This window comes from Tauraco erythrolophus, chromosome 20, assembly GCF_009769465.1.
Source record: "Tauraco erythrolophus isolate bTauEry1 chromosome 20, bTauEry1.pri, whole genome shotgun sequence".
Lineage (NCBI taxonomy): Eukaryota > Metazoa > Chordata > Aves > Musophagiformes > Musophagidae > Tauraco > Tauraco erythrolophus.
In genome coordinates, this window is record NC_141484.1 from 7,161,104 (window position 1) to 7,188,789 (window position 27,686).

General features: G+C 47.1%; 2 protein-coding genes across 3 annotated transcripts in view; one reads left to right on the forward strand and one right to left on the reverse strand.

Moving 5' to 3' along the window:
• Positions 1-158: 158 nt before the first annotated feature.
• Positions 159-3,353, reverse strand: NAT9 (N-acetyltransferase 9). The gene is made up of 6 exons (XM_009981314.2): positions 3,277-3,353; positions 2,398-2,507; positions 1,362-1,502; positions 1,084-1,143; positions 804-898; positions 159-713 (listed from the first exon to the last, which is right to left on the reverse strand). The coding sequence occupies exons 1-6, from the start codon at positions 3,351-3,353 to the stop codon at positions 567-569; spliced, it is 630 nt and encodes a 209-aa protein (XP_009979616.1). The 3' UTR covers positions 159-566.
• Positions 3,354-5,348: 1,995 nt separating this feature from the next.
• Positions 5,349-27,686, forward strand: part of SLC38A12 (solute carrier family 38 member 12) — a 44,252-nt gene continuing 21,914 nt past the window's right edge. Inside the window, exons 1-7 of one of the 2 annotated variants that reach the window (XM_086623969.1) lie at positions 5,349-5,461; positions 7,456-7,577; positions 9,557-9,638; positions 10,587-10,689; positions 11,092-11,172; positions 15,638-15,737; positions 16,502-16,610. In XM_086623969.1, the coding sequence (XP_086480095.1) occupies positions 5,417-5,461; positions 7,456-7,577; positions 9,557-9,638; positions 10,587-10,689; positions 11,092-11,172; positions 15,638-15,737; positions 16,502-16,610 (642 nt within the window). In that variant the 5' untranslated portion in view covers positions 5,349-5,416. The remainder of the gene's footprint in view (positions 5,462-7,455; positions 7,578-9,556; positions 9,639-10,586; positions 10,690-11,091; positions 11,173-15,637; positions 15,738-16,501; positions 16,611-27,686) is intronic. The other variant, XM_009978524.2, reaches the window with a different exon arrangement.

The window sequence follows — 27,686 nt, forward strand, 5'->3', positions numbered from 1 at the left end:
ATCCAGCAGTGCCCCCCTGCAACCCACCACACTCCAGAAACAAGAGTCTCTGCTGTCCTTCACAAGTTCTAACCACCCTCTCACCAGCCACAGTGGGCAGCCAAGCCCCACCGCTCCCAGATAGCTCTGGAGAAACCTCAGGTTTTTGTCAGGTTTTTTATTCAAAAGAGACTGAGCTACAAGTGCACCGAGACTGTCTCTGTCGAACTGATGAATCCTGCTCTAAAGGCAGTGGAAGAAGGAACAGTAGGTGCTGCTTGTCCAGAAACTGGTCACACCAGCAACCAATTAACTACTGGTCATTTTGGGCTCTGCTGGAACAGCGTGTTAAGGTTACAGTCATTCCTCATCAAGCCTGTGAATTAGTGGCTGCTCTCCAGGTCCAAATTTCAGGCAGTGATCCTGGCTGGTGCAACAAGGTGCAAAGTTGACAAGATGTCAAAGTAACTGAAGGAGACATCGAAACAGTCAAGTGCAGCGTTGGCTCACTGGTGTCTTCCACACCCAGACCTCACAACAGCGTCCAACTCCTCCCTGGAAACCAGGCCTGTGTCTGGAGGTGTCTGTCAGGTCTCCAGCACCCCAGCTGGCAGCTTCAGTTCCACATAGCTCTTCTCCTCCACATGGTTTGTCTGTTCTAGGAGCCATCGTCTCTCCTGGTCGCTGACATCCAGCCTCAGCGTCACCTCTTGGAAAACGCTGTTCACAGCAACCTGTGTCATACAGAGGAAAAGCAGGTCAATCTCAGTCACAGGGCAAACGCTGCTCACGTTCCCTGAGTAGAAGACGGACTGTTACCACACCTCCTTAAAATGAAGCTTTTTGAACATGCAGATACTGGCTTCATTTTCCTGACCAATCTTTGCCTCAAATTTGGTGATCCCCAGCTTTGTCACTCCTGCAAAAGAAATCAGAAAGAGAAGCGTTTCTATTATCTGCTCGACTGCTACATCCGTGAAAGCACAGGACTCCAATTTCTGGGGCAGATGCATCTCTTACTACCCTGTCTGTATCACTGAGAATATGTGCTTCTAGATCACATCCCAACTGTACTCCCATTCCCGTGCATTGAGCCACCCTTACCATAGGACATCATCATCAGAGTTGCCTCCTTGCCAAACCCTCTGCCTCGGTAGTTGGGTTCTGAAAAAGACAGCCACAGAAGAGAGCATTCAGTTACATGAGACAAATCAGCCATGCCAGACACTTTTCAGAAGAGACTGTGACCCAGACCAGCAAAGGATGCTGATCAGGACTGAACAGCCACGGTAAACCAATGGGAATAAAAAGCTGCCGTACATCTGTCTGCAGCTGGCTTTAGACATGGTGACAAAGGTCCAAGCTATGAAGGAGAACTTGACCTGCAATCATGATTTCGATCTCGCCCAAAGTTGGATCCTCAGCATCGGTGAGGAAAAGATTCACGTCCCCCACCATGCAGTCCTCGTCCGCACACGCCTGCCCGGACCACCGCTCCGTGTCCAGCACAATGAAGGTGCACTCTGGGGAAAACAAAAACGTAGCAGAATTTTCAGGGCATGCTGAGAATTATTCACAAATTACTGAAGAATAAAATTAAAGGCATGCGATGGACAGAGGAACAACAGTTTCCACATGTTAGCAGAGAGGAAGAGCTAATAATTTGGCTTCCCATGCCAAGTGTGCCTGCTCCCATTCCTAGGAATGTAAGAAATATTTAAAAAAAGGCATTGTGAGGGTGATGCAGACACTAAGACTAGACACAGCCTGTTTAAGGAGCACGAAAACTTCCATCTCTTGACTGACCTCTCACTCAGCAGCAAGTTTGGGCAAAGAATTTTTTGGCGTACAAGAGACTGAGACCTAGTGATTCACCTAGTCCACATTATTGTTGCTTTGAGTAAGGCTTTTAATGCCAGCTAAGACAAATGCTCCAGACTGAGGTCTCTGCCAGCCTTAGTACTTTCTAGCTCACTATATTTCTACCAAGCTTTTATGGGCAGTGATTCATTACCTGTAGGAGAGCCAGGGAACGAATTCAGTCAACATACCTCAACTAGGTAATTATAAAGTCATTCCATTTCTCAAGGAAAAATACAACCCCCATCCACCTTTTTACGACGATCAGACCAGAGCAGTGTTGACTGTGCAGCAGCTCAGCAGATAATGCTGTGGGAAGTAAATCACTGTAATATTTGAAAAACTGCATAAAAAGGACACCAGCAGCCCCAGACATTCTCTACTTCCCTGAGCATATACCAGCTATAAACCAAAAGCCAGTTCAAAGCTACTGTTGTAGAAGGTCTCACATTCCCTCTGCTTCAGCAAGTAGAGCCCACTCTCTGGGTGCCCTTTACAGGGCAGCGGGGACCTGCTCACCACTCCCACCCACTCTTAGAAAGCATTTAAGATCCTCACTGTCTGCGTCGTCCCGCCAGCTGCGCTGCATCTCATACTCCTGCTCCAGGCTGAGCGGTTCGGAGGCGGTCAGGCGCTGCAGCTCCTCTGACTGCATCCACTCATGGTACCTGACAACGGGACCCAGAACCAGATCACTGCCTGGACTACAGCATCGCAGTCTGATTTCCACAGGCACTCTGAGGATCAGGCTGTCGCAAACTGGTTCTGGAAACACTATTCTGGCATTCATGGCAACTTAAAAGTACCCACAAGCCTCCCTTCCTTAGGTAACACAGGAATCGGTGCTATCTGTGGAAATTTAGCAAGGTTTGTCCGTCCTGTAGCTTTGTCTGAAGAGTGCTCAATGCAAACTTGGTGTTTTTAAAAATACTGACCCAGAAGCATTGAGTTCTGGCGCATTTCATCCTGAGATTGATACAGCATCTCCTGGACACTGACAAATTGGCTATCTTTGTGCTGAGGCCGCAGCTGCCCAGGCCAGCACTTTACGAACGGCCTGCACGCCACCTTCTAATTTATCAAACATCCATCTGGCTTTACACATTGAAGTTTTGCTCTTCCCTCATTAGGGAAAGGCACCAATGAACAAGAGAACTGCTGGCGGTTCACGCAGGCAGGTACTGCCCTTTCCGTGAGTACACAGCGGCACAGATGAAGATCTCTTGCCAGCAGACCTGCCAAAGAGCACGGACCTGCCAGGGATGTCTGCTGCTGGGCACAGCGGACAGCGCTGATCGCCTTTCTACCAGTGCTCTTTCCGCTGTGCCGTTCCCAAGGGGAAGAGGCCCTCCAGCACCCTTTCCGAACACCACCCTGCCTTCATGAAGAGAAGCGAAATCAGACCGTGCAAGCGTATCGGGGGACACAGCCACGTACCGGGGCACGTGTGCAGAAGTGTACGGCACCAGGGTCGCCTTCGTCCCTCGAAGCACAGTGTTCTGGTTAATCTTCATGGCTGGGGGAGCCCAACACACCGCTCCGTGTCTCCAGCGAGGCCAAGAGGTGGGACGGCACCCCCGGAGCCCCTCGGGAGCCGGCGGCGGCCGCTCTCACCGCGCCGACAGGCCCCAGCTCACACCGATCCCCACACGGCGACCCTCCCGCGTCCCCCCGGCTCCCCCCACCCAGGGCAGGGCTGTGTCGGCCCCACCGCGGCCGGGGGTCTGCCCTGACAGGGGCCATTTAACGCTTCACGGCCCGAGCGGTGGTGGAGAGGGCTTGAGAGGGAATTGGGGCCCGACGGGATCCCGCGGCTGATGGGCGCCCCGGGACCGGGAGGAAACGCCTACCTGCCGCGCTGCCCTTCCGCGCATGCGCACAGCCGCCACCTCCGCCACCCGAACGGGGCGCGTGTCAGCGCCCCGCCCCTACCCCTGCCCCGCCCCGCCGGCGCACACGTGACCCCGGAGTCCAATGGCGAGCTCCACATTCGCCCCGCCCCGGCGCTCGGTCACGTGCGCGGAAGATGCCCCGAGGTGAGGGGGGCGGGGCTGCCGGCACCTGCCGCCGCCGGTGAGGCGCCGGGGTCCCGGTGTGGCACCGGGGCTCCCGCGGGGCGGTGCGAGGTGAGGCGGGGCGGCAGTAGGTGGGGTCTGGGGAGGGCCCTGGGGGGGGTCTCCGTGAGGAAGAGAGCGAGGCGAGGCCTGAGGAGGGGTCGCGTAGGCGGGAGCGCGGGGCGAGGCCTGGGGGTCCCGGTGCGGGGCAGCGCTGAGCCGGAGCCGTAAGGCCCTGGCGCGGGTAGGGGGCCGCTGGGCCGCGGAGAAGGGGGCTCCCGGGGTTGTAGGGGGCTTCTGTGAGCTTCCCCGGGGAGGGCGGGTTGGGCGAGCTGCGTTGCCAGCTGGGGGGCAGACCCGGCGGGAGCCGGGAGGTGACAGAGCCGGGGAGCTCCGGAGGCCTCGGTGGGCTCCAGGCCCCGGGGTGGGGCCCGTCGGGGTCGGGGTGGGCGCCCTGTGCGAGCACGCTTGCCCCGGCCCTGTCCCGCGGGTGTCTGTGAGCGTGCCCGTGGTCTTGCTGCTTTCCCTGGGTTCGTTCAGCTCGGCTTCAGTGGCTCGGGTTGGGGGCTGTCACAAAAGGTGATGTTTGGCCTCTTCTCCCGAGGGCTGCTTTAGTTGTGACCTCAGCGAGCTGTGCTGCCTGGTGGATTTCTGTCACCTGGTGCGTGTGTGTGAGCTTGTGAGCTGTTTGGGGGTTTTTGGCAGTGCTCTTCGCTTGTGAAGTTTGTGGCAACGATTTGGCCCAGTTGGTATGGCTAAGTTGGAGCACAGGTAGAAGTATGAGCAATTTGATAAAACTCTTAAACAATTCAACTATGGCTAACTATTGCCTGAAACCTTTCAGAAGGCTCAGGTTCTCCCTCTGCCTTGTGGTTTTTCTAAGACAGTGTGAAGTTCCCCAAATACTTCTGCTTTGGAAACCTTGGTACATGTAACAAAACTTGTTGTTGTTTGCGTGGGTTTTTTTTCCCATAGGTCCAGTATTTTCATTTGTCTGCTTATTTCTTTACTTGAGATTATGAGGAAAGACTGTAGGCTGTGTTGTTTTGGATCTTTTTTACTACTTTGATTTGCAGGAGGCACGTGTTCTCTAAGAGTAGTAGCTGCGTGAGAAGGAACAGTATGAGGTCATCCTCAAGGCAGGCATTCTTCCTCTTGAGGTGTTAGTGTCTGAAATGGCCCCTCTGGCTGTTTGGGGAATGTGAAGTTTGGCCTTCCCGTGCTGTGACAGCGCAGGGGCCTTTTGGTTACTCGTAAACTAGTTTAACAGGTAGGAGAACTTTTCGTAGAGTATTGATCCAAGTGGTGCTGGTGAGTGGAGTCTGTCTGTCCGAAGTGCAAGGTCCTACTGAAAACTTGTTTTGTTCAAATATCAGAAGCCTGATGTGCGAAAGCTGACTCGTGAGTTCCGAAAGCTAACACAACTTTATGGTGTTTCCCTAGGTTAAAGGCAAAAGAAGTTGAAAACACCCTTCTGAAAACACTCTCCTCGCTTTGCTTTGAGCCTCCTCACCGTCTCCAACATGGCTGGTGGCATTACTGATACAGGAGAGCTTTACTCTCCCTATGTAAGTTTGGCTGGTTGTGGTTTTGCTCACGAGTCTCTTCAAAATCCTCTTCTTTCAACGTTGTGTTTTCATTTCCTGCTTCTCCATGGAGATAACCTCAGTGTCTCAAGTGATGATGGAGGTCAAAGGGTACTTCAAAATGCTTGGTACTTGTAGTCGTTGGTTTTTTTTTTTTACATCACAGATCACTTTATATAATGTAAAGGGACAATGTCTGCTTAAGGCATAGTTCTAAAACTGTTAAAAAGAGCTTTATGTCCCATACCAGCTCTTGAATCCTTCTACCCGCTTTCCTTATATTTTGTTAAGGTTTTCATTAACCCACATTGTCATGTGAAACTAGCATAAACAGAGGGGATTGTGACATGGAAACTGTCCCACTTTGCTTCTCTTTTTTACTTTCTATAACACTTTCCCCTGAGTTTCTTAAAGTTTACTAATTTGTGGCTGTTGTAGTAATTTGTTCTAAACCACTTCCCTTAAAATTGGTAATTAAGATGTTTCTTCCTTGTAATTTGGTATCCTGTGAAACTGCAGAGCCAATTACTGCTTTCCTATGTTACTGGAAATACTGGTTTTCATAGCCATGAGTGTTTACGTAGTGCTAGCTTTTAAAAACAGTGCTTTGCAAACGCTTTTTTTTTTTTCCTAAAGCGAACTCACTAAATATAGAACCAGTCCTGAAATCCATGTGTTGACTTTCGAATGCTTTAAAACTTTCATCCCCGTGTTAACTATTGAGATTAGAAGAACTGGATATTAGGCTGCAGAAATAGGTCACAACTGAGAAGATGGAGAACAAGACGGTAACTGGGACGTCTGGACCCTAAAGGATTATTGTCACCTGCTTTTAAGTTGTTAAGTTAGCATTGTGTGAATTTCCTAAAGTCTAATCCCAAAGGCTATGACTCTCTCATCTTTCCCTGAAGATATCTAGCTAAACTGAACACACAGGCACCATTCTCATCTCTGTCTACTTGACCAGAGTCAAGGAAAATCACCTGAGGTGTCATTTTTAAGAGTCCTTCACTGAAGAGTAAGTCATGGCCCCAGGCACTTGAGTTGTGCTTGGGGCATGACAGCTCTGCCAACTGAATGAAACGAACTTTCCTGCAAGCTGCAATGGCAGATATTTTTTTTTTTTGTCATTCTGGGAGAGTCATGGAAAGATGAACTGGCTGTGCTTATGTCAGTGAACAAAGGACAGGAGTGCTTGCAGGGTCTCTGGGGGGTAGTTCTTCTGGTATTAATTGCCCCACACCCAGAGAAGTGTTCCCAGATGCAGTTCTTCACTGGCTCTCTTCTGGAGAGACTCTGACTTATATATAAAAAACCACAAAACTTTGGGGCAACTTTTGATCTTGAGTTCAGCTAAATTTAAAGCCTTCAGGGGGTTCTGTCTAGGTATACGGTTACTTTTTGCCCTGGGGCAGAAAAAAGCTCATTGTTGGAGAGGATAAAATTCTTTCCCTTGCAGAAGTAAAAATCCCTTCTTCAGAATGTGCTCAGCTACTTACTGGTAAAATGGCAAGCAGGCTTTGAATTAGAATTCTGTTTGGATGTTTCCTGCATGACCAAGAATAAAGAAGAGATTCTGAAAGGTAACTTAGGTACGTAGTGGTAGCTACTTACGTTCATGTCAGAAAACAAGGAGAGACTCCAGCCCACAGTGTAGACCCTTCTGGTAGAAGGCAGTGAATTTGAAAACAAACGAAAAGCTCATGTGCTTTCTGACTTTAAAAGTTAGAAATAAAAAAAAAATATTAAAATAACTAGAAAAATGGAGAATATCCATTTCTCCAGAAATGTGCTGACACTCACTTTGTTCTCCTTGGTTATCAGTCCCCTCCTACATTTATTTCGAGCGTGGGCCTGCTCCCACCCTGCTTACTCAAAGATTAGTCCTCCATTGAAATCAGGGAATCTGTGAGGTGTCTTGGATGATCTCTGGCACAGCTGCAGACTCTCATGTTGGATCGTGTGGTTGGTTGCAGGTTGGTCTGGTTTACATGTTCAATCTCATCGTTGGAACAGGAGCCCTGACCATGCCGAAGGCCTTTGCGACAGCGGGGTGGCTCGTCAGCCTTGTTCTCCTAATGTTCCTGGGATTTATGAGGTAGGATGTGAGTATGTGTCTTAGGAGACTGGGGGGTTCAGCTGGCTGGAGCTCTAAGGACAGCGCTAAGACTTTTGCTGCTTTTTGAGTGATCCTGTCCCTCTGTTGCTTGATCGTTGGTCTCTGCAGTTGTGTTGCCTGTGGACCTTATTTGGAGGGATGCGTTTTCTGCCTGCCTGCAATATGGTGCTCTATCCCTTTTCCTGGCTGGTGGAAAAGACTTTTTTTCCAGTCCAGAGCCTTCTGAGACCTTTCTCCTAGCTTCCTTTTTTGACACTGTCCTCACTGTGGATACATCCTGCCCTTGCCTCTGTAATGGATCAGTTTCCCAAACACTAACCAGGTCACAGGTGACACGGGGTTATTTCTCTGCATTGTGACTTGCAGCTGTGATGCACACCTGTTGTGTTACCTTTCTCTTGGCTTCTGGCAGTGCTCTGGGCAGCTGCAAGAGTGTCGGGAGAACAAATTATGGTATAGCCGGGCTTGTCTTATTCGCCTCTGCCACCTTTGCTGCTCAAGACCTTGGAGTTGGCCTCAGGATTTTCATGCTGGCTCACCATGAGCTGCTGCCCAGAAGCCTCCCTGCTGGAGCAGCAGGTGGAGCTGAAGGCTGTTGATACAGCACTGATGTCTAAGTAGTTATTAATAGAACTGCCGTCTTCTGACGGGCTTTGAGTCTCTGCTTGCTTCTTGCTTGGCTTTAAAATAAAATGAAACAAAATCCCTCCTGCCATTTGTAAGAATGGAGTTTAGAAGTTCCTTTGTTGTCAGTAAGCAGCTCTGTCAGCCCGAATGTGCCTTTGGTTTGGAGGCAGTGCTTTTAGGGTCTGTTAGATGCTGCTGTATAGAGGTACTATATGGTCCGTACTGACTGTAGTAATGCTTCTAAGTTCCCCACCTCAAAGCTGTGTACTGCAAAGGCTTGATAAAATATAAACTCCGGGAGTACTGGTGACTGGGAGCTTTGGAAGCAATTCTTTTTAGATGTGTTAGTTTAAAACCATGAATAAAGTGTATGAAAGTCAGCACCAAGAGCCAGCTCTTCAAGGTCAGCAGAAGAGCACAAACCTCCAAAACCGCACTGGATTAAACTGAGAAGCTGATGCAGCTCAAAGTGCTGTGTTCCTGGAGAGCTGCGTTGCCCTGCTGCTTTTGTGCTGGTGCTTGTGACTTCCTCATGCTCACTGGGGACCCTTCAGTGCAAGAAGAGTCTAGGCAGAAATTGCTGCATGCTCCTCAGGTCGGGGCTGCTTGCTATCGTTCTTGCAAAACTATTCTCTCATTTGAGCTTGATAAGTGAGTCCAGTTCCTGAAGCAGTGAGAAACCACTTTAAAGCCTTAAATAAGATTGATTTGAGGAGGTGTTTTGTTTTTTTTTTTTTTTTTTTTTTTACTATAGGACCAGTTTTAGCTGAGATAATGATATTCCTTCCATCAGTGGCTCTAACTGTCTCTCTGGACAGCATTTCCCTTGGCTTCCAGCAACGTGTATTTGCATGCACATGTGGTCTGCTTGTTGCTCTTGTATTACTGCTTTGCTTCTGATGCCATTTGTAAGATCCTTTAAGGGACCATAGTACCTTTGTCACAGACCCTAACAGATAGGCTTCAGAATAGTACTGTGTTCATCCTAGGCCCTAAAAAGGAAGGAAGCTGGCTTTCTAACAAAGGTGGAAGTCCTCTTGCCTTCTTCAGCCCACAGAAACACTAGGAAGGTGCTTTCCAGATATCTAAAGTGTCATCTTGTATCTGAAAGCACGTTATGTTTTACTGCCTTTTTGAGGTCTGCTCGAACACCTCAATCTGAAGGACAGGAGTGAGCTGCAAACTGAAATGAAACACTACTGAAAAGGCAGTGTGTGTGTGGGGAGCTGGTTTAGGTTGGTTGTTTGCTTCTACAAACAGATAGGAATAGTTCTCCATCTTCCTTCAGTGGCAGTTCTTGACTATTACTGATATTGATTGAATTTCTCTAGCTATATGACTACGACCTTTGTGGTGGAAGCCATGGCTGCTGCAAATGCCCAGCTGCGATGGAAGAGAATGGAAAAACGCAAGGTTTGTGTGGGGTTTAATTTTCCATTTTCTTGTGTTCTTTTATCCTGTAAGACTTGCCCGAAATTCCTCTGTATCTTTGCCGTGCCTCATTAGTAACTCTAAAGGAATGAATTTCTACTGTGCTTAACTTTGCCATATAAAATATGCCTGTTAGTTCCCTGTGGGGTTGCTCATTAAAGACAGGATTTTCTGCTCCTGCTTTGAAAAATCTCTTGTGCTGTTCACATTTCTTACTGGTTGTGCTCTCCTTGCCCAGAAGCGCTGCTCAGTGAATGGAGAGGTGGCAGCCAATATATTGGTGCCATTTGGAGTGTGCAGAGATCTGTAAATCCTTGCTGATATCAGGTCATTCAACTGGGACAGACTGGAATGTCCTTGCTGTCACTTGGGCTGTATCCCAGGGAGTGGACAGCCCCGAAATATGTCTTTACTGTAAAACTTACTCGTGGCTTTTTAAATCCTGGCGTTAGTGGCTTTTCTGGATCACTGCGAGGCCTAATTGTTTGCACTGATTTAGATCCCTGTGTGTATGTTAGTGGGTTAGAGTTAGGAGCTAGACCTGTTTGCTCTGACTAGCTAAGACTATATATGTTTGGATTTTTTTTCTGCCAGTTCTGCAACCCTGCAGATCTGCTGGAAGTTTCTAACTTCCTTGTGCCACATATCATTACATGAATTAGACGCTGTTGCTGTGTGCGTGACCTAGGCTAGGACAGCAGAGCCTGTCACTCACTTCAGCCTGATCTGCCAGTGCCCTCTTCAGGTACCTCCACAGCATCCCAAGCCTGGGCCAAGGGCTTCCTGGTATTGCCTTTGCTTGCATGTCCTGCCCATCCCTGTTTAGGACCTTCCTTTGAATTTCTGGAAGTGAGACCACGACACTGGTGGTGCCACAGCCTGTACTGTGGGTAGCAGACACCTCAGCAGTGATCTGGTCTTTTCTTCCAGGAGGATGATGAGGATGAAGATTCTTCCTCTGGAGTATCTGACAGTGATGTTCTCCTCCAAGATGGCTATGACCGAGCAGAGACACGACCTATCCTGTCAGTTCGTAAGTACCCAGTTCATACTTTTACTGGATCCAAGACCTCTTCTCTGCTGACAGTGTTCCAGTGGGCTCCAGCAAGTGCAGCAGGACTCTTCTGTCCGTTTCACCCTTAATTCTGTGTGCTCACATCCCAAAGTCCTTAGCACTTGCAAGATAAGACTCATTGAGAATTCAGTTTACCTTCTGCAGTCTGATAAAGATCTTTTCCTTCTAGGTCACTAAGATGAGAACATCTTACTTTGCAAACACTTTTAAACTAACTTCAGAGAAATTGGACCAGTGACTCTGCAGCTGTGGAGTCGTACATATTGTCCTTCAAAGTGTTGCTAGAGCTTCCTGAATGTCTTCAGATAGTCTGGCCTCTGAGAGGAACTAGTTGAAGCATTTCTTGTTTTAAACTTTCAGAGAGACGTGGCTCACCCAATATTTTTGAAATCACTGAGAGAGTGGAAATGGGCCAGATGGCTTCCATGTTCTTCAATAAAGGTAGGTGATTCACATTTTCAAAAGTCTCTGCAGGTCCTCCTGCACGTTGTGTGTATGGCTTTTCCTTAAGTTTGCATGCTTCCCAGTGTAGATTTGCGTCTTGAGGTTGTGATGATTCCACCCAAAAGTGTTGTTCTTTCTCTGTATTCATCCTGCTGTGTGGTGTTTCTACAAAGTAGAATATTTATGGGCCAGGTGGGCCAGAACCTGCATGAAGGGGAAGGGTGATGTGGTGCTGGTGGAACTATCCAAAATACTGCAGGTTATGGTCCCGGTTTCTTGAGTCGGGTAAGTGTAAGTCAGTGCTTTTTCTGACTGCCCTTAACCTAACTCTGAACTGCGTCTGCCCTCTGTGGTCTCCACTGTCTAAGGCAGTAGAGCCCAGCTGTAGTGTTTTCTAGTTCCGTCTTGGTTGTAGCATTCGAGAATATGATGTTTGGACTTCCCTGAACCCTGTAGGTATCAGTCTGAAGGAGAGAGACTTCTAGGGAGAGCTGCTGAGAATTGCATGTGTCTGGGGAGTCACCAAGAGAGCTGCTGGGATGGGAACTGCTGAAAGGGTCCCTGGTGTACATATGATAGGCAGCCGTCTTGTCTTTTTGCTTTTAAGTGTCTCTTGTATGCCAGGGAACAAAATTGTAACTGTACTGCAATAAAGCCATATCCATGGCTGCATGTGATGGAAACGCAGACTACAATGTTAGATATTCTGAACCTTGTAAAACAGTACATTTGAAATGCTATGCAGAGCCAGAAAATCATCAGACACCATGGTTGTGCAGTTTCGAACCTGTCAGGCCCCATTTCTTGTGCAAAGTGACATTTTTCTCTTGCTCACTGCCCACCTTACAAAGACATGATGGGCTGGTTTTTTCCACTACATTACATCAGCTTTGTGCCCTGTAAGACTGTTGCCTCTGAAGGACAGCTGCGCTTAAGGAGTGAAGATTCTGTGCACTATATTATTTCTGATTTTAAAATCCAGTTGAAAAAACTTTTTTAATTTCTCTGCATGCTGCATCTGGGCCTTTGTAGATTTGAATCACTTAGGATTATCAAAATAATCCACCTTGGATCAGGCTGCAGCTTTTCCAGTCAGAGAAGAGGAGAGGTGACTTGAGTGTGGGTTGGAGACTCAGAAATGCTGTCTTCCTAGTTTTGCCTGTAGCACTGGGTTGCTCTGACTTTAGGCAAATTTTCTTGCTTGTATTGTTTGCCATCTGTAAAACACTGCCACGACTTCCCTGACTCTCGGTCATCCTCTGGGGAGTAATATTTGGGAAGGACTTTGAGAGCCAGCACCATCTTAGCAGTATTGCTCAGGATTCAGCTGTGGAGACCTGTTCAGCTGCAGGAAGGCTGGGGGATCACAGGAGGCAGGGTGCCCCCATAAGCAAGTTCCAGAAGGCCCCTGCTTTGCATGTGCTTCACTAGGGAAGATGGTAATGACCCCTCAAGCCAGCCAGGCGTTGGGCAGTTGCCTTCTAGACCTCTCTGCCTTGATGCTGGCTGCTGCTCAACCAGTAGAGGGTGGTGGAAATACACGTCCTCTGTCCTGTCAGGCACTCATGTACGCTTCCTAGCAAAGTGACATAAACCGCTTAGTACTCTAAAGCTTAATCTCTCTTCTTAATGTTGCTTTAGCCAGAGTTATCTGATTTCTGTGTTAGGGATCCTCCCCAGGACCTACTCAGCCCAGTGCAAAGGGATGAATCTCTCTGCAGGAAGGCAGCTGGAACAGCTGCAGACCATAGCTTGAAACAGCTTGGGACTTCCAGGTGAGATGAAAGGTACGCACAGCGAAGGGTCTGGGGCAGCTGTAACTCATTTGCTGCTTTCCCTTCCTCTGTGCTCAGCAATGAGGATCCATCCCTGTGCTGTTGCTGAGTCCTAGTTCAGAGACACCCTCTGGTCTGCTGAGCGGTTGCAGGGAAGAGACAAGTCCCTCTCTCTGCAGATCCTTGCTGAGGTGCTTCCTTCCAACGGTTGCACAGAAAGGCCTTCAATAAGGGCAGTTGCTCAGTGACCAGTCGCTGCTACCTAGGGCTGAGAAGCTGGGCCACACTTGGGAATTCCTGCCTTCAAGCACCAACTTTTGCAATTTCACAACTAGCAAATGTCTGGGTGGGATTTTACTTGCAATATACGAAGTGTGGATCCTAACACAAGGTGTCTGAGGGCTTGACAGCCTTCAGAGGGAGGGCTGGTGAAAGCTTTGTGATAGACCTCAAAGCCTCTGATTTCTAGCGAGTTCTCTGCTCTTTTCTCTTGACTGATTCTTATTTTTAGCAATCTGACAGGAGTTGAATCTGCAGTCCTGGGAGGTAAGCTGGAGATAAATCTCAATTTCAGACTGTCTGCTTTGTTAAAGTGAGCTGCCTAAGGTTTAGGCTGTGAAGGGTCTGTGTACTCTTTCAAAAGAGCTGGCTCTGAAGAACTGCTTTTTTATTTTTAATTTGTGATGTTGGGTGCTTTCTTCTGGGACCGAGCAGTCATTTATTGCAATAATGGATTCTAGGCACATCTATCATACTGTTTCCTCACAGGAAGTCATTGATTTTTTTTTTTACCCTTCTGTTTTATGTCCAGTAATGAAAGTATTGATCAGGGAGGGTCAGTAGCAGTTTATAAAAGAACTGATGCTAAAGTATTCCTGCCTTTGAGAGGATGAGTTTGGGAGAGGAGTGTCACCTGGACGTCCCACAGACAGAGAAGTTGGCACTGGAATGGGAGTATAGTGTGCTACTGGGTACCTGGTGGTGCTGCTGTGGCTTAGCTGCTTGTGTTAGCCTTGGTTTTGTGTATGTGTGGGGCAGCTGAGGCCTGAGATCAGTAGCAGATCCCCAAAACAGAATCCATATCTGAATCTGTCTAGTCCTGTGCTTAGTGTGTCTTGCAGCCTCTGTCCTATGTTGGATATTTGTTAGAATCTTCAATACTTTTTAATAGGAAATTTGAGAAAACTGGTGGGTAGCTTGTTGCCATCTTCAGAACAATGCAGAGACTCCTTATCTGTGAACCCATCTTAAATCTTTTACAGAGGAAGAAAACAAGAGGGGAACTATATGAAATGATCTGACAATTTCTGAGAGATCTCCATTTGTCTGTTTAGTCAAACGAGTAACAACTCTAATGTACTGACTTAGTGTGCTGCTCTACAGAAGCAGGGAAGTTTTTTTGCTGCTTTCTCAATACGGCCCTTTTTTTAGGAATGTTTTGTGCTAAGTAGACTCAGCGTATTGAATAATTTATTTAAATGAAGGCAAATGCCTATTAATGTTTCCTGACCTCCAGAGATCCAGGGGCAGTATGATGGTAAAACTCTGGGGCATGCAAGCACTGCAGAAATATTAGTCTGCATTCCTGCAGTAATGCTGTCCTTGTTTGATAGATGTCACACGTGAGACTTGGACAGGTAAATTGATTTGCATTAGGATTCAGCATCAGGTGGCATTGCACCTCGAAGGTATGGGCAGGTTCCTTGAGCTGTTTTCCTTCAATGTCAACTTCTTAAATGAAACAAACCTGAGGCTTTTTTTTGTAGCTCACCTGTCTCTGAACTAAAATATGTTCTAGTTTGGGTTTCCTTGGTGAGATTTATACTGACTTGCTTGGAAGAAAAGAATCCCTGGGTCCAAAGCGTTTCTTTATCTCTGCAGGTCTTAGCCCTCCGCAACAGTGTCATCTTGTGCCCCAGTAAGGCTGTTCTGTGCACCCAATTAACTTGTGTAAGACTTTTAATCTCATAGGTGAAGGCAGGGCAAGCTTTAAAAAGAACCAAAACCAACCAACCAACCAAAACCAACCCACCACTTGAGAAAATAGTATGGGGCAGGACCAGCGTACACCGTGGCAATAGGGTAAGAGGGCTGCAGGAACAGAGTTTTAAAGCTTTGCAGGTTTGAACCTTGGCTCAAGTTGCTGATGGGAAGGAATCTCCCAAAGCAGCTCAATTTCAGCCCTCTGGAACCTGAGCTCTGTGAGGCCAAATCTCTAATGTGAAGGTCCTGCAGGTTTGCAAGCACAGAGTTTGGAATCCACAGAGCCTAAAAGCATCTCCTCTCTTCATTTCACTGTTTGTCAAGCTGCGCTCACACCAAGTCTGTGAGCATCAGCTAGATGTTTGCCTGTGGCTGTTCCAAGTTGACAGCTTCATCTGGCAGATGAATTACATGAGACCTGTTGGTCTTGACCAGCGACTGGAGGAGAGGCTTGAACTGGAGGACCTAGTGTCAGGGCCAGGTATTGAAGGAGGCAGAACTGAGCTCTGAGGCACTTTGTGTCCTGTCAGTTTCCTAAGCTGCTGATGTGACCCTTGGGTGCAGTTTGCTACAGAAAGAAGTAAACTATGGAGACAAATGGTGATTTATTTTTAAGACTTTGAAAAAGTTTTGTGTATTTGAAATGCAGAGTTCGAGTCCTTGAATACTCTGTCATCTCTCTACAATATTTTCTTTCCCTGCAGTGGGTGTCAACCTCTTCTATTTCTGCATAATTATCTACCTCTACGGAGACCTGGCAATCTATGCAGCAGCTGTACCGGTCTCTCTCATGCAAGTGACCTGGTAAGTGTGCTTACTGCTGTGGGGTTGTGTGGTAACAGAGAAGAGAGCAGGCTTGTGGATTTGATGGGGTGATAAGTCTGACTGGGATCGACTCTACTCTCTGAAGAACGGAGTGGAGAAATGACTAAAGGACAGCTCATCACTTGTGAGTGGGAAGGTGAAGTTATTTTATATTCCCTGCCTGAGTGCCTGCTGCCTGCCTGAAAAGTAGCTGACCTGATTTCAGAGGAGTCCTCAGGTGTGAAGAACTTCCAGCTTCAGCACTTGCAGACATGGGACTTGTTGCTTGATAGTTTGATTGCAATCCTCTGTGCAACATTTTAGCTTCTCTCTTTCTTTGGTACGAGCTGAGAGGTATGATGCTTACCAAGCCTGTGGCCAGCAAGTGGTGTTGTGTGGACTTAGCTCTGGGCTCAGACCAGTTCCTTTATCAAAGAAACAGGTAATGAAAGAGATTGGATTGATCGGAGCTGGGCTGGATTTGGACTCATGACTTGGAAATGGAAAACCTCTGTGATACACATATGAGCTAAATTGCTAAATAAATAACTGCAGGCAATTGAAGAATTTGCCTTTAAATATATGGCACTCGGTGACTTGCTTTGTTGCGCAGTCCAGAAAACATAAGGAGGGAGGGTGTTCAGGGAGGGAGAGGAGGAATGGACACTTCAGGTTTCTGATCATTCTTCTTTCTTGAATGCAGAAGAGGGGAAGACATCTGCTAGGAGTTAATTACTGTCTTTTGTTTCTCCCTCCTTTCCCAGCAGTGCCACTGGCAACCATTCTTGCAGTGTTGGAGATGGCAGAAAGTACAATGATACAGACAAGTGCTGGGGGCCAATTCGACGGATTGATGCTTACAGACTGTATCTGGTGAGTTTCTGAAGCTGGGATCACTATTATTTCCATTTAAACTCTGCTTCTAGTGAATAGGGATTTTTATTTTTTTTTTCCTGTAGAGATAATGTGGTGCAAGTGAACAACAGAGGTGTGAAGCTTCAAGTTCAGTCTAACCTTTCTGGCCAAATACCCCTTCTCTATTCTCGGTGGCATGGCTGTGTTTTAATTTGATGGCCACCAGAATGATCCTTATGATTTGGAGTTTAAGTAGAGTTCTGTCCTTGTGTAGTTTTATGTTGGTTGAACAGGTAATATGTCCATGCCAAAGAGTGTTTGTTTTCTTTTTCAGTGGCTGGTTAAGTGATTGCTGCTTTGAGGTAATTGTTGTCAATATACTGGAGTATATTAAGCTCTCTTGAGCGCGTTCTTTATGTGAATAAAATTGTTTATGCTGCAGGAGAATCTGCTTTTTGAGAGATGATGGAAACAGCACTGGATGTTGTTTAAGCAGGCTATATGCTGCTTTAGTAATAGCTTTCTGTCTAGTTTAGGGTTGTCTATTGCATCTATTACTGTGCTGTGGTTCTGCTGTGAAACTGAGCTTTTTCCCAAAGGATGATGAACACTCCTTCTCTTGAGCTTGGTGAGAGTTGAGCACTCACACCTGGTGACAGATGTCAGTAGGGCGAAATGAGGAGAGAGGTGTGGAAGTGCTCCATAGTGTGGCTTCTCTTAAGGGTCTCAGTGAGAATTTCAAGAAAAAAGAGTGAAGATGGCTGTGTGTGCAGAGAAATCCAGGGGCAAAGATTACTTGAAGCAGTTTTGCAGTTAGAACATTTTGGACATGCAGTGGATCGCATTCCTGAGGGCGCTTGTTCCAGTGTTATTAAAAAAGTAAGAACTGAGCCTCAGAAATATTAGTGAATGTCAAAGCCTAGTTAATTATTTAAGAGAAATATTATTGCGTTATTAAATTGTGTCTTGGTCTGTTTCTTTAAAACTTCTAGAAGATTGAAGATTTCCTTCCTGAATTTCAATAACTCTCCCTGACCCAGCAGAAGGAGCTAGTCAGGAAAGGCAGACATGCATTAATTACTGCCTGCATCTCTCGGTTATTATGTCTATAATTCATGAAGATAATTGTTGTTAGGACTTGAAAAATTAAAAAAATTAAGACTATGTAAGCATTAGACTTGCTGTCTGTGTGCATAACTCTCAGAGGAGCTTTTCCCTCTGCTTGTCTCCTCTTGTGGATTTGGAGAATAAATATCTGCAAAGTCTTTGGTAGTGGTTAATCCTTCCCTGCTCAGTAATTGAGCTCAGGGTTTCAGTGCTTTTCTCTGCTCCAGCTTAGAAGTAGGGAGGGCTTGTTTGTGGGAGAACATACCAGTCTGTAGTAGGTTACTGCAGGGAGCCAGTTCCCACAATATTTTCAGGAGACTGCTGGGTCTCAGCATTGCTTCCCAAGTTGTGGTTTTCTGTGCGGGTCTGTAATGCTTCTTACTGGGTGAGTATGGGAGTAAACTGAGACTTGTTCTACCTCCAGCTCTGCTGGTCCCACTCCCCGCTTGACCATGTGTTGTTTTTTTTCTCCAGAAAACAAAGATGATGATGACTTCCCTAGAGAGGGATAAGAGATGTAGTCATTTATAAAACATTCAGACCATGGTACTGACAGCATCTTTGAGTTTGGGCTGTCTCTGAAGTGGCTGTGCTGGTTAATATTTTCCCCCACTGTTCCGTTTGCAATGTGGATGACTAGTTGACTAGTGACCAGTATTTAGAGTGACCAGTGACTTTCTGAGAGAAACCTGGGGATAGGAGGGCAGGGGTAGGAAGTTGCTTGACTTCCATCTCTGGAAGTGTTCAAGGCCAGGTTGGATGAGGCTTTGAGCAACCTGGTGTAGTGGAGGGTGTCCCTGCCCATGGCAGGGGGGTTGGAACTAGATGATCTTTGAGGTCCCTTCCAACCCAAATCATTCTATGATTCAAGCAAAAAAATTAATAACAAAACACTATCTCTACAAATTTTGTGCAAGCTTCTTGTTTACAGAAGTGGGGTCTTGAAAGTGTAAGAAAAGCTGAAACTTGCCTGTCTGAAGGGGAAAAGGCAACATGAAAGTGAGGAGGGGTGAGGTGCATCAAGAGCATTGCTATTCTCTTGATCCCAGGGCATCACATCATAGAGAACTTGTTCTGTTTTCTTGACTCTTTCTTTTTTGAATTCTTGCTTGTTGGAATAATTCAGATTCCATGTTTCAGTGGACAAACAAGGTCTTTTTTTGCAGGCTAAGTTCCCCTGTGGCAAGGGGACAGATGGACACTGCGATCCCAAAAGAAAGCAGCTGAGTGTTTGGATCAGCCCTTTTGCCCTAGATGCCTGCCTCTAGCTTTCTCACCTCATCTTAGTACTGTGTTTAGGTTTAAGTGACTTCTAGGAGCAAGATAGGTGGATGTATCTGGAACCTCTTGCCTGTTGCAGTGAAACGGGTCTCTGGATGTGGTGTTAATGTTTCTTACTCTGTGCGTGACCTACAGAAAGCCTTTTTTGGACTACCAGGAGAAATAATCTATTTGAGGTTTTCTGGGAAAATGGTGCCAATGGGAGCTCTCTTGTGCCAAGTACCACCAGTCTGCCAAAGATCTGTGCTGCCTTCCTCCTGTCGACTCTTTCTCTCCCAACGCTGTGTCTTCTTTTCAACAAAAACCATTTCAAACATTGACTTTTCGAGGTGAGGGTGGAAAGGGGAATAATGACTGATGTAGAAAGCCTATTTCACGGTTTATTGTCCAAAAAGGCCTCTGGAAGCTGGCTCTGCTCTGATCACTGTGAATGGAAGCTGAAAACTATGTACATAATGAGAATATTTAGACAGATTAAATTCGTCTCTTGAGACTTGCTTGTCTGTGCAGCATCTTTATTGCAACTCCAAAATTTCACACCTAAGTGTGACTGCAGAGTCTTCAGAGACCACTAGGCCCCTATTAACCTTTGTCTGAACAAATGGTTATCTTGCTGCTTGTTTGTAAATTGCCTTGGAAAGTAAAGGCTTGCAAAACAAATAAGTGAAGGCAAGTGCAGGAAATACTGAAATAGACTTTTACTCCTGTCCCGTCGCTTGCTGCTAATACTTGCCTCCTCTTTGGGACCGTAGGAGTCCTGGGAGGTTGAAAAGGTGAGCCGTGCTGTGCTGTTCCACGCCTGTGAGGGCAACATCACGCAGGGCAAATGGGCTGGAAGAAAGGCACGTGTTAGATGGCCCAGTGACCTTGGTGAAGGCGAGCACTGATTACAGCTAAAGCAGATCGATGACTTTCTATCTTTGCTTCAGATCCATCACCACACTGTCATGTCCTCGACGGCTGAAGTGACTCCTGAGTCCCTTGGCTGTCTCGATGGCAGTGCTAAGGACAGGGTCAAGTTCTCTCCAGGCCAAATTGACACTTCAAAGCAGTCGCTCTGTTACGCTTTCTGTAAGGTCAGCTGGACATCTTCTGTGTAGGCTGCAGGGAAGGGACAGCGGATTTAAGCTTCGGATCTCTCATCATAACACTTTCTTGTCTTTCTGTTCCAGTGATGTAGAATGTGACATGATAGTCCCTGTTTCTAGAAAGCAGATTCTGAGATAAATAAGAGATTAAATCCTGGGGATCAGCAGCCATGCAGAGTCTGATCCAAAATGCATTCATGACCTGGCAAATGGCGCTTGTCTTCTGCACCAGGGCAGCCATGGTAGCTAAAACCTCTCCTCTCTTCTCAGCTCTCTTCTTCTGGCAATTTGGGGCATGGTGTCTTCCCATGATGGAAAGGAAACGGCTTAAATTCTCAGGAGGAGCCGTACGCCTTTCAGAAGAGGCACTGGCACAGGTACTCTTGGTAGCCTGGCTCCGTAGCACGTCAGAGCTACCAGGTGCATCTGTTCTGTCTGAGTCTCTGCTGGTTTTTTAGCTGACTGGGAAAGGGACGCAGCGTCCGCTTTTGCCGGTTCACAGATGCTGCAGTATCGCAGGCAGCCCAGCGGGTGCGGGCCGGGCGAAGATGGGAGCGCAGATGGTTTAATGGAGATTATCCCAGTTGGAAACGTGCTTGTGCAGTGAATAAAATGAGCGGGCTTGCAGGCACTCACTGTCCCTCTTCAGGAGGGGACAATGTCACCCCAGCCCGACGCTCTGATCAGAATACCCAGCGACCGGAGTGGGGCCGGGCTGCAGCCGCGGGAGCTGTGCAGGGGGGCGAGGAGGTAGTCTGAGGACACGTGCAATTGCTCGGTGCCAGCAGAACTTAATCGGCAAATGCAAAGGCTGAGCTGATAAGTGTTGATGTAGATCCTGTCTGCCTTCCCGACCCTTTTCAGCTGTAGGCTGGAGCGCGGCGCTCTGTGCCTCTAGCGTACGTGCTCTGCTTCCCTCCTCGGCGTTTCTTCATCCCGACTGTGCCACGTGTGTGCGCACCCCCTGCTCTGGGTAAAGGTGCCTGTAATTTTTATTGTCAAAACGAATCTTCTCAGGTACATTTGTCTGCACTAGGGTGGTTTTATCAACTTGTTCAACGCATGAGACTCTCGTGGCCTCTCTGTCCACCTCTCCAGCTCAGTGTTGCCTTCTGGCCTCTGTGGGCTTTCTTTGTGGGTTTTTGTTTTATTCTGTACCTCGCAGCAGTGATATGAGGGGAAGCCTCATGGCAGTACTTGAACATCTATGCTTGATCTAAGCTGTCTCTTGCCAACTGGGAGCTGGAGAAACAGAGCTGGAGCAGTGCTGCAAGCAGAGTGCGTTTTCCAAGGACACCTGGGTTTGCTCTGCTTGTTCCCTCTGCAGCAAGTGCTTTTCCTCTGCCCTGCCTTCCTCAGCTGTGCCCTGCAGCAGCATCCGGTAATAAATGGGTCACAGCTGCTGTCTCCTGGATATTTATTCTTACAGGTTTCAGTGTCTAGAGACCTTGAATGGGCAAGGTAGCTGTTTCAGTGACAGGTGTCTGGAGCAGGCAGGGCTGATTTCACAGCACATCAATCAAAAAGATTTGGGGTGCTTGCCCTGGGATCCCCGAGTGAGCTAGGGGAAAGGAAGGAATGCTGATGGAAGTTTACCCTGTTGGTGTGAAGCCATTATCTTGTTTAAACACACCTTTTTACAAGGGTGTGTAGTGATAGGCCAAGGGGCAAAGGCTTTAAACTGAAAGAGGGCAGATTTAGATTAGATACAAGGAAGAATTTTTTTCAATGAGAGTGGTGAGGCACTGGAACAGGTTGCCCAGAGAAGTTGTGGCTGCCCCATCCCTGGAAGTGTTCAAGGCCAGATTGGATGAGGCTTTGAGCAACCTGATCTACTAGAATATGTCCATGCCCATGGCAGGGGGGTTGGAATTAGATGATCTTAAAGGCCCCTTCCAACCCAAACCATTCTGTGATTCTATGAAATAAATTGCTTAAACTCTAGTGTTTTTATGTTCCAGGTTACTCCAGCTTACAGTGAGGATGTAGTAGGATTGAGGCACCGTTAGCATGTCACCTTGCATATCCTCTAAGAAGTTATTTGTGGTAAGACCTTCTTGCCAAAGATACTGCATTATATTCCCTACCACAAATGCTCTGGCGTGTTTTGTTATGACACTGATACAGAAGTGGAAACAAATGTACAAAATAGGCGGCTACTATTTCTGTGCATAGATCCAGTTCTGAAAACTTTCAAAATAGGGGAAAAGCCTCTCGAGGGTCCAGAATATTATGCCATTTCTGTATGTGCAGGCACCTGAGTTTTGAGCCGTTGCTCTGACAGGAGAGGAATGAGTACTGCATTAAGCATAAATATCAATAGCCCTAACTGTTTGTTACAGGTGCCTCTGAAATACAGCTTTGCTTGGCTAAAAGCCCAGTCTCCGGCTGATTGGAGTCTTCTCATGCCTCTTATCTAGTCAGCTTCCAAAAAGTAAGGTCAGTTAAGTTGCTACTTTGCTCTGAAGTGGTTGAAGAAGGACAGAAGCCAAGTTCGTTTAAAATAAATGGTGTCTGGATGTGGAACGGGAAGGCAATTCTCAGCTTTTTTATTGTGAAACTAATAAGGTTGAAATTGGCACACAGCCTTGTTAATATGGGATAAATCCTGGCTCCTTCATCCTGGTCCATTCTTCTTCTGTGGGCTTGTCAATAAATTCTTTCAATTGCTCACTCGTCACATGTGTGTGACAGATAAACTAGCTCTTTTGGAGTTTTCCACACCCCTTGCATTTCCCAATGCAAAGGGAACTTCAGATAATAACTGGCCTTGTCAATAAGAGGTTTTTCCTGACCTGGCAGGAGTGTGGTGATGTGAAAGCAGAATATAAGCTTGTGCTGGTGACTTGAGAGCTGGAGTTCAGCTTCTAGTGTGTGATTATTTTTTTTATTACTATTTTTATTTTTTTTCTCCTTGCTTTCCTGGTAACTGATTGCATTTTGAGTAAAAGAAACATCAGCCAGAAGGCAAGCCTCCCTGCTGCTAGGGCTAGGTTGGAGAGTGAGCCTTTAGTACCATAGTGAAGGAATTGCAAGACCACAGATTGAAGCAACTAAGTTTAAAGGATTAGCTTGTCTCTTTTCACAGGAAAATCAATAGTGCAGGGGACTGGAATGTGTTTTCTGCACAGAGCTATCTGTTCACTTCACAGTGAGAAGTGGGTTGTTTTTTTTTTTCATTAAGTGGAGCTTGGGTTGTGCTGTCACTTGGACACTGAGCTTTTCCAAAGGGCTAATCCTTCCCCACTGCCACCTCCAGCTGGCTGGCAAGGGCTGTGTGGAAGGGGAGGGTGCTGTGCTGCTGGTTGTATGTCTGGCCAGATGTGCTGCAGGTCCTACCAGCCCTTAAGAGAAGCAAGGTGGCTGGTGGGGTGGGCAGAAGCCACTGGTGAGCTCGAATGCACTTGACTCCCCCTTAGAAGAGTGTCCTGCACACTTACAGTGCTTGATTTGTCTTACATGATGCTGAATGGCGGGCATGAACCTTGTAAGCATGCCACCTAAACAAATAGGACAAAGAAGTGGCTCCAGAGAGATATCTTTGCTTTTATGTGCTTCCTGCAGTTATGAACTTGCCAACGCTGTTTATTGGGCTCAAGCTACGGCCACTGCTGCCCAGCGGAGCCACCCTGGCAAGGCTGAGAGGTCATGCTGCTGCTTTTCCTAAATCAAGCTGTCCTTTGGGGTGAGCTCGCTTGGGCAGCAAGGCACCAAAGCTGACACTGTTCTCTGCTGATGTCAGAGACCAATCTCTCCTGAACAGGGCAGGTGTCAGAACCGGTACTTGTTTGTGATCACCTACAAACTACACAAGCTGTCAAGGTTTAAAAAGGGCCTTTTAACTTTCTTTTCTTGGACTAGGCTGTTCCAGCAGACTCGCAGATTTTTCATTTTTGGAACACTTTTGTAGGAAATAAGCAATAAATGCCTTTCCCCTGTGCAGTGTTATTTTGTGTAGTGGTAGTGACAGCATCCTAGAAACCAGAATTGGAGAAGACCTGTGAAGTCAGCTAAGCACTCCTCTGGGAGATGCAATACAAGCCTTTTTCTCAACAGCATATTTTCCAGTATTTTGTTCAGTGCTTTAACACCAGTTTTGTTTTTAAACAGAGGTCTCACTTTGCTGCCTGCCTGATTCATGTCAGTGTTTTTATCGAGTAAGACAGCAGTTTTGATCTCTCCTCCCCTGAAATTATCATTAGTTCTTTAAAATACAGGTAGAAAGCACCAGGGCTGCAGAACTGTGCAGTTACGCCACTCTGAACATTACCAGAAGTTGTGGAACAGTGAGCTCTGGACAGACTTGGTATGTCTTTATATTCCTAAATAAGTCTGCAACTTCTTAACATCCTCCTAAATTGTGTTTTATGTCTGGGTGAGATCACTGATACTCTTGTCCAAAAATGTGAATTTTTGGACTAGATCAGCAAATCCCACACGTGGCTCATGCTTCTGTAAGCAGGACTATAAATACAAATAATGCAGCTGGGATTTATCTTGCGAGTTGAAGTCGGTATAATGCTCTCAGGCAGAGCTGATCTCTGAAGCCTGTTGCACCAGTTTGGTGTGCACTGTACAGCCAAGGCAAAGGAGAAGACTGGGAGCAAGGAGACTCCCTGCTAGCCCCAGGCAACAAGGCTTTCTCTCTTGTGCTGCTGCAAAGTAGTTACAAAGGGTGGAACGTTTCTTTTTCCCTTCAGGCAACTCTTGCCTGACACAGTGAACAGGATAATGCTGTCCCTGAAACTACATCCTCCAGGCAGCCAAAGAATCGTGTGAAAATCAGCTGAGAGGGAAAAAGTGGAAAAATAATGGCTTAGTGGTGGAGGCGCTGCTTGTGTTGTGGCAGACAAGGAGTTAGTGGCCTTCAGGAACAATCATCCTTGCTGAACCCGAGTACCTTCTAACCCTGGCAGTTTGTGGCTTGACATGTTTGCAGGGCCCTCTGCATCCGTGTCACACTGGTCCATGTCTTCCTCGCTTTATGCTGTCTAACCCAGGGGCTTTTGTAGTCAGTATAAATATTGTTGTAGTTGCCAATACCCTGCCAGGAAAGGCTATGAATACGCAGGAATTTTGGGCACTATCTGTGTAGAATGATTATGCCTTCACACTTTGTTGGAAGGAACTCATTAATCTCTCCTACCATGCTAATAAATTGGGGAGGCAGGGGATGACAGTGTCAGGAAGGAGGAAGGCTCCTGTTTCATAGCCTGTGGGAGGTCAAAGCAAGATGGTAGTGGGGGCTACAGTCAGACCTGGCTCTGCAACTCCTCTGCTGTCCTTCCAAGTATCACAGACCAACCGTTCAGCTCTCCCGCATCTATCCACTTTGCTGCTTCCCTCCTGCTTGTTTGGATACAATTAGGAGATGCAGAATAAGAGGGAGCCAGGGGTCAAGGAGGCGGTAAAGTGATTACAAGATGCTGCAAATGGCTGTGCCATAAATACTCCAATGATGAAAAATTAGATGCCAGTCACCTCAGGGTTACCGCTGGCCTCCATCTTTCTCTTGTTGTGAAAAATGATAATGGAAGTGTATTTACACCAAAGAGCGCAAGCTTGCTGCTGGCTGTGATCCTGCACACTCCAGGTGTGCCAGGGACTGCAATCTTTGCACCAAATGACTTTCTGAAAACACTTTGTGTCTGTCTGTCTTTACTTTAAGAGGAGGAAGAACTGGTTTTCCAGGGTGTTCTTTCCAAACTGGAAACTTCCTGGTGCTCAGAGATGGACCAGCTCCAGAAACAGGCTGCGGCCCTAAGTCAAGTTGGGGAGAGGAGAGCAGCACCTTCCAGTACCACCTCGCCATCCATGTGTGCTTCTACCTTGACCTCCCAGAGCTGCATGTAGAGGCTGCTCATTTGCCAACTGGTCCTTGGTGTGCTGGATGCTCAGCAAGATCATAGCTTGCAAGGACATCAGCTAGGACGAGTACGCTTGTTTGCTGGGGGGGGAGTCAAAGGCAAGCTACCATCAGCTGATGATGGGCTAGAACCTCTGAAAATCCCTAGGTCGTATTCAGATTCACTAAACTAAGTGGCTTTGGGGACACAGGTGCTTCTTCTGTCTCTTGCAGAAGGTCTTCCATTTGGAAGAAGCACTGGGAGTGCTGTGGCACAGGAACCACAAAAGGCAGCATCCAGCTTCATGGGTACCATGAGCGCAGGTGGGCGAAATGCCACTTGCTTCGCTGGCAAAAACTGGCCTGGCAGCAGCTGAGGTCTTAGTTTTTGGGGGATACTTGATCCCTGCCTTAAGGTACCAGGGAGAAAGGTGGGTGAGGGCTCCATAGTGCCAGCGATGCGCTTCATGTGAGTTACGACTATAAACCTCTGCCAGGTGTCCTGAGAGCAGCACGTTAATTACCGGAGCTGCTGTGGCAGCAGATGCCTCCTGTACTCAGAGCGTAACTGCCCTTGTTTCTTTATCTATAAATATTCCTTGTGGGATGTCTGGCTGTTGCATCCTCCCTCCGTTGTGACTTCCTGACTCTACGGGGGATCTGGAGGTTAAAATCCCTCTTGCCTCTCAACCTCTTCGAGCAGTCCTTGTTCTGTTGCTGTGTTATCTCTTTCCAACCAACTTTAAGAGCTTCATAATCGCTTGTCTGCAGATAACTTGCTGCCTATCAGCACAGCCGCTGCTGCGGCTCTGCCTCCAGCCTTGAGAGGCTGTGGGATATTCAGCTTTATTTTTTTTTTTTCCCCCAGCTCTTTAAAAAGCTCCTTCCTGAACAGTCAGACTCTTTCCATGTATTTATATTTGTACTGTCCACTGCAAGGGGTAAAGCTTTACCAACGAAAGCTTGGATCACTGCCCTCACTGATGTGCCATCTGGCTATCTAGCTTGAGATATGAGCTCATGCAGGAGAGAAACGTGGCCCTGTCACCCTAGTGAAGGGAAGGAGAGATGGCAGAGGGTGCACCACCTTGCACTCGAGACCCTTTTCCCTTGGCATGTTTTAGCTGGAGAGCACTGAAGCCCTGGCATGAGCAGCTGGGGCCTGCTGCTGGGTAGCATGGCAGTTACCACAATTTGAAATAGGTGCAGAGGAGCTGCCAGAGGCTGCAGGTAGGTGTTGGTGTAGCTGCAAGTAGCTCCAAAATGTGACAAAGCTCTGCTTTCTTCATCTAGGAGTCCCAAACAGAAGTGGGAAAAGCACCTTGCATTTAATATTTTTCTCCAAAGTCAGCCCTAAAAATTCCCTGAGGATTTGAATAGGAACATCAGTTCATAAGAAACTGCTCTACTGAAGATGACAGGCCTTGTTTAAGCTTCCAAGCAGGGATAAAACCTCTGACCTGTGTCAATGTTGGTAAATCGAGTTTTGCTTTTTGGATTTTTTTTTTTTCCTGGATATCTCTTCAGACACACTCTAGAGGAGAGTATCTGAAGTGGGAACAGAGCAGCCAGTCCCTGGCTCTCCTAACATCTTGTTTGATCTCTGTACTTGCTCAGTCTCATTTTGTTGTATTGTTTTGTCTGTCCCTTCTAGCGTTTATCTGGGTTGTGAAATAGCTCTGAGCTCAGGGACATCTTGCAGAAGCAGAATGGGTGTCAGAATTGCCACTCTTGACAGCGTGTATGAAATGTCCTTGTGTCTGAGCACTGAAT

Excerpts from the sequence above, each read along its gene's own strand:
- NAT9 (XM_009981314.2), bottom strand. The coding sequence starts at position 3,353 with ATGAAGATTAACCAGAACACTGTGCTTCGAGGGACGAAGGCGACCCTG. Across the intron at positions 2,508-3,276 it reads ACTTCTGCACACGTGCCCCG|GTACCATGAGTGGATGCAGT; the intron begins GTACGTGGCTGT and ends TCCCGTTGTCAG. Across the intron at positions 1,503-2,397 it reads CTGGCGGGACGACGCAGACA|AGTGCACCTTCATTGTGCTG; the intron begins GTGAGGATCTTA and ends TGTTTTCCCCAG.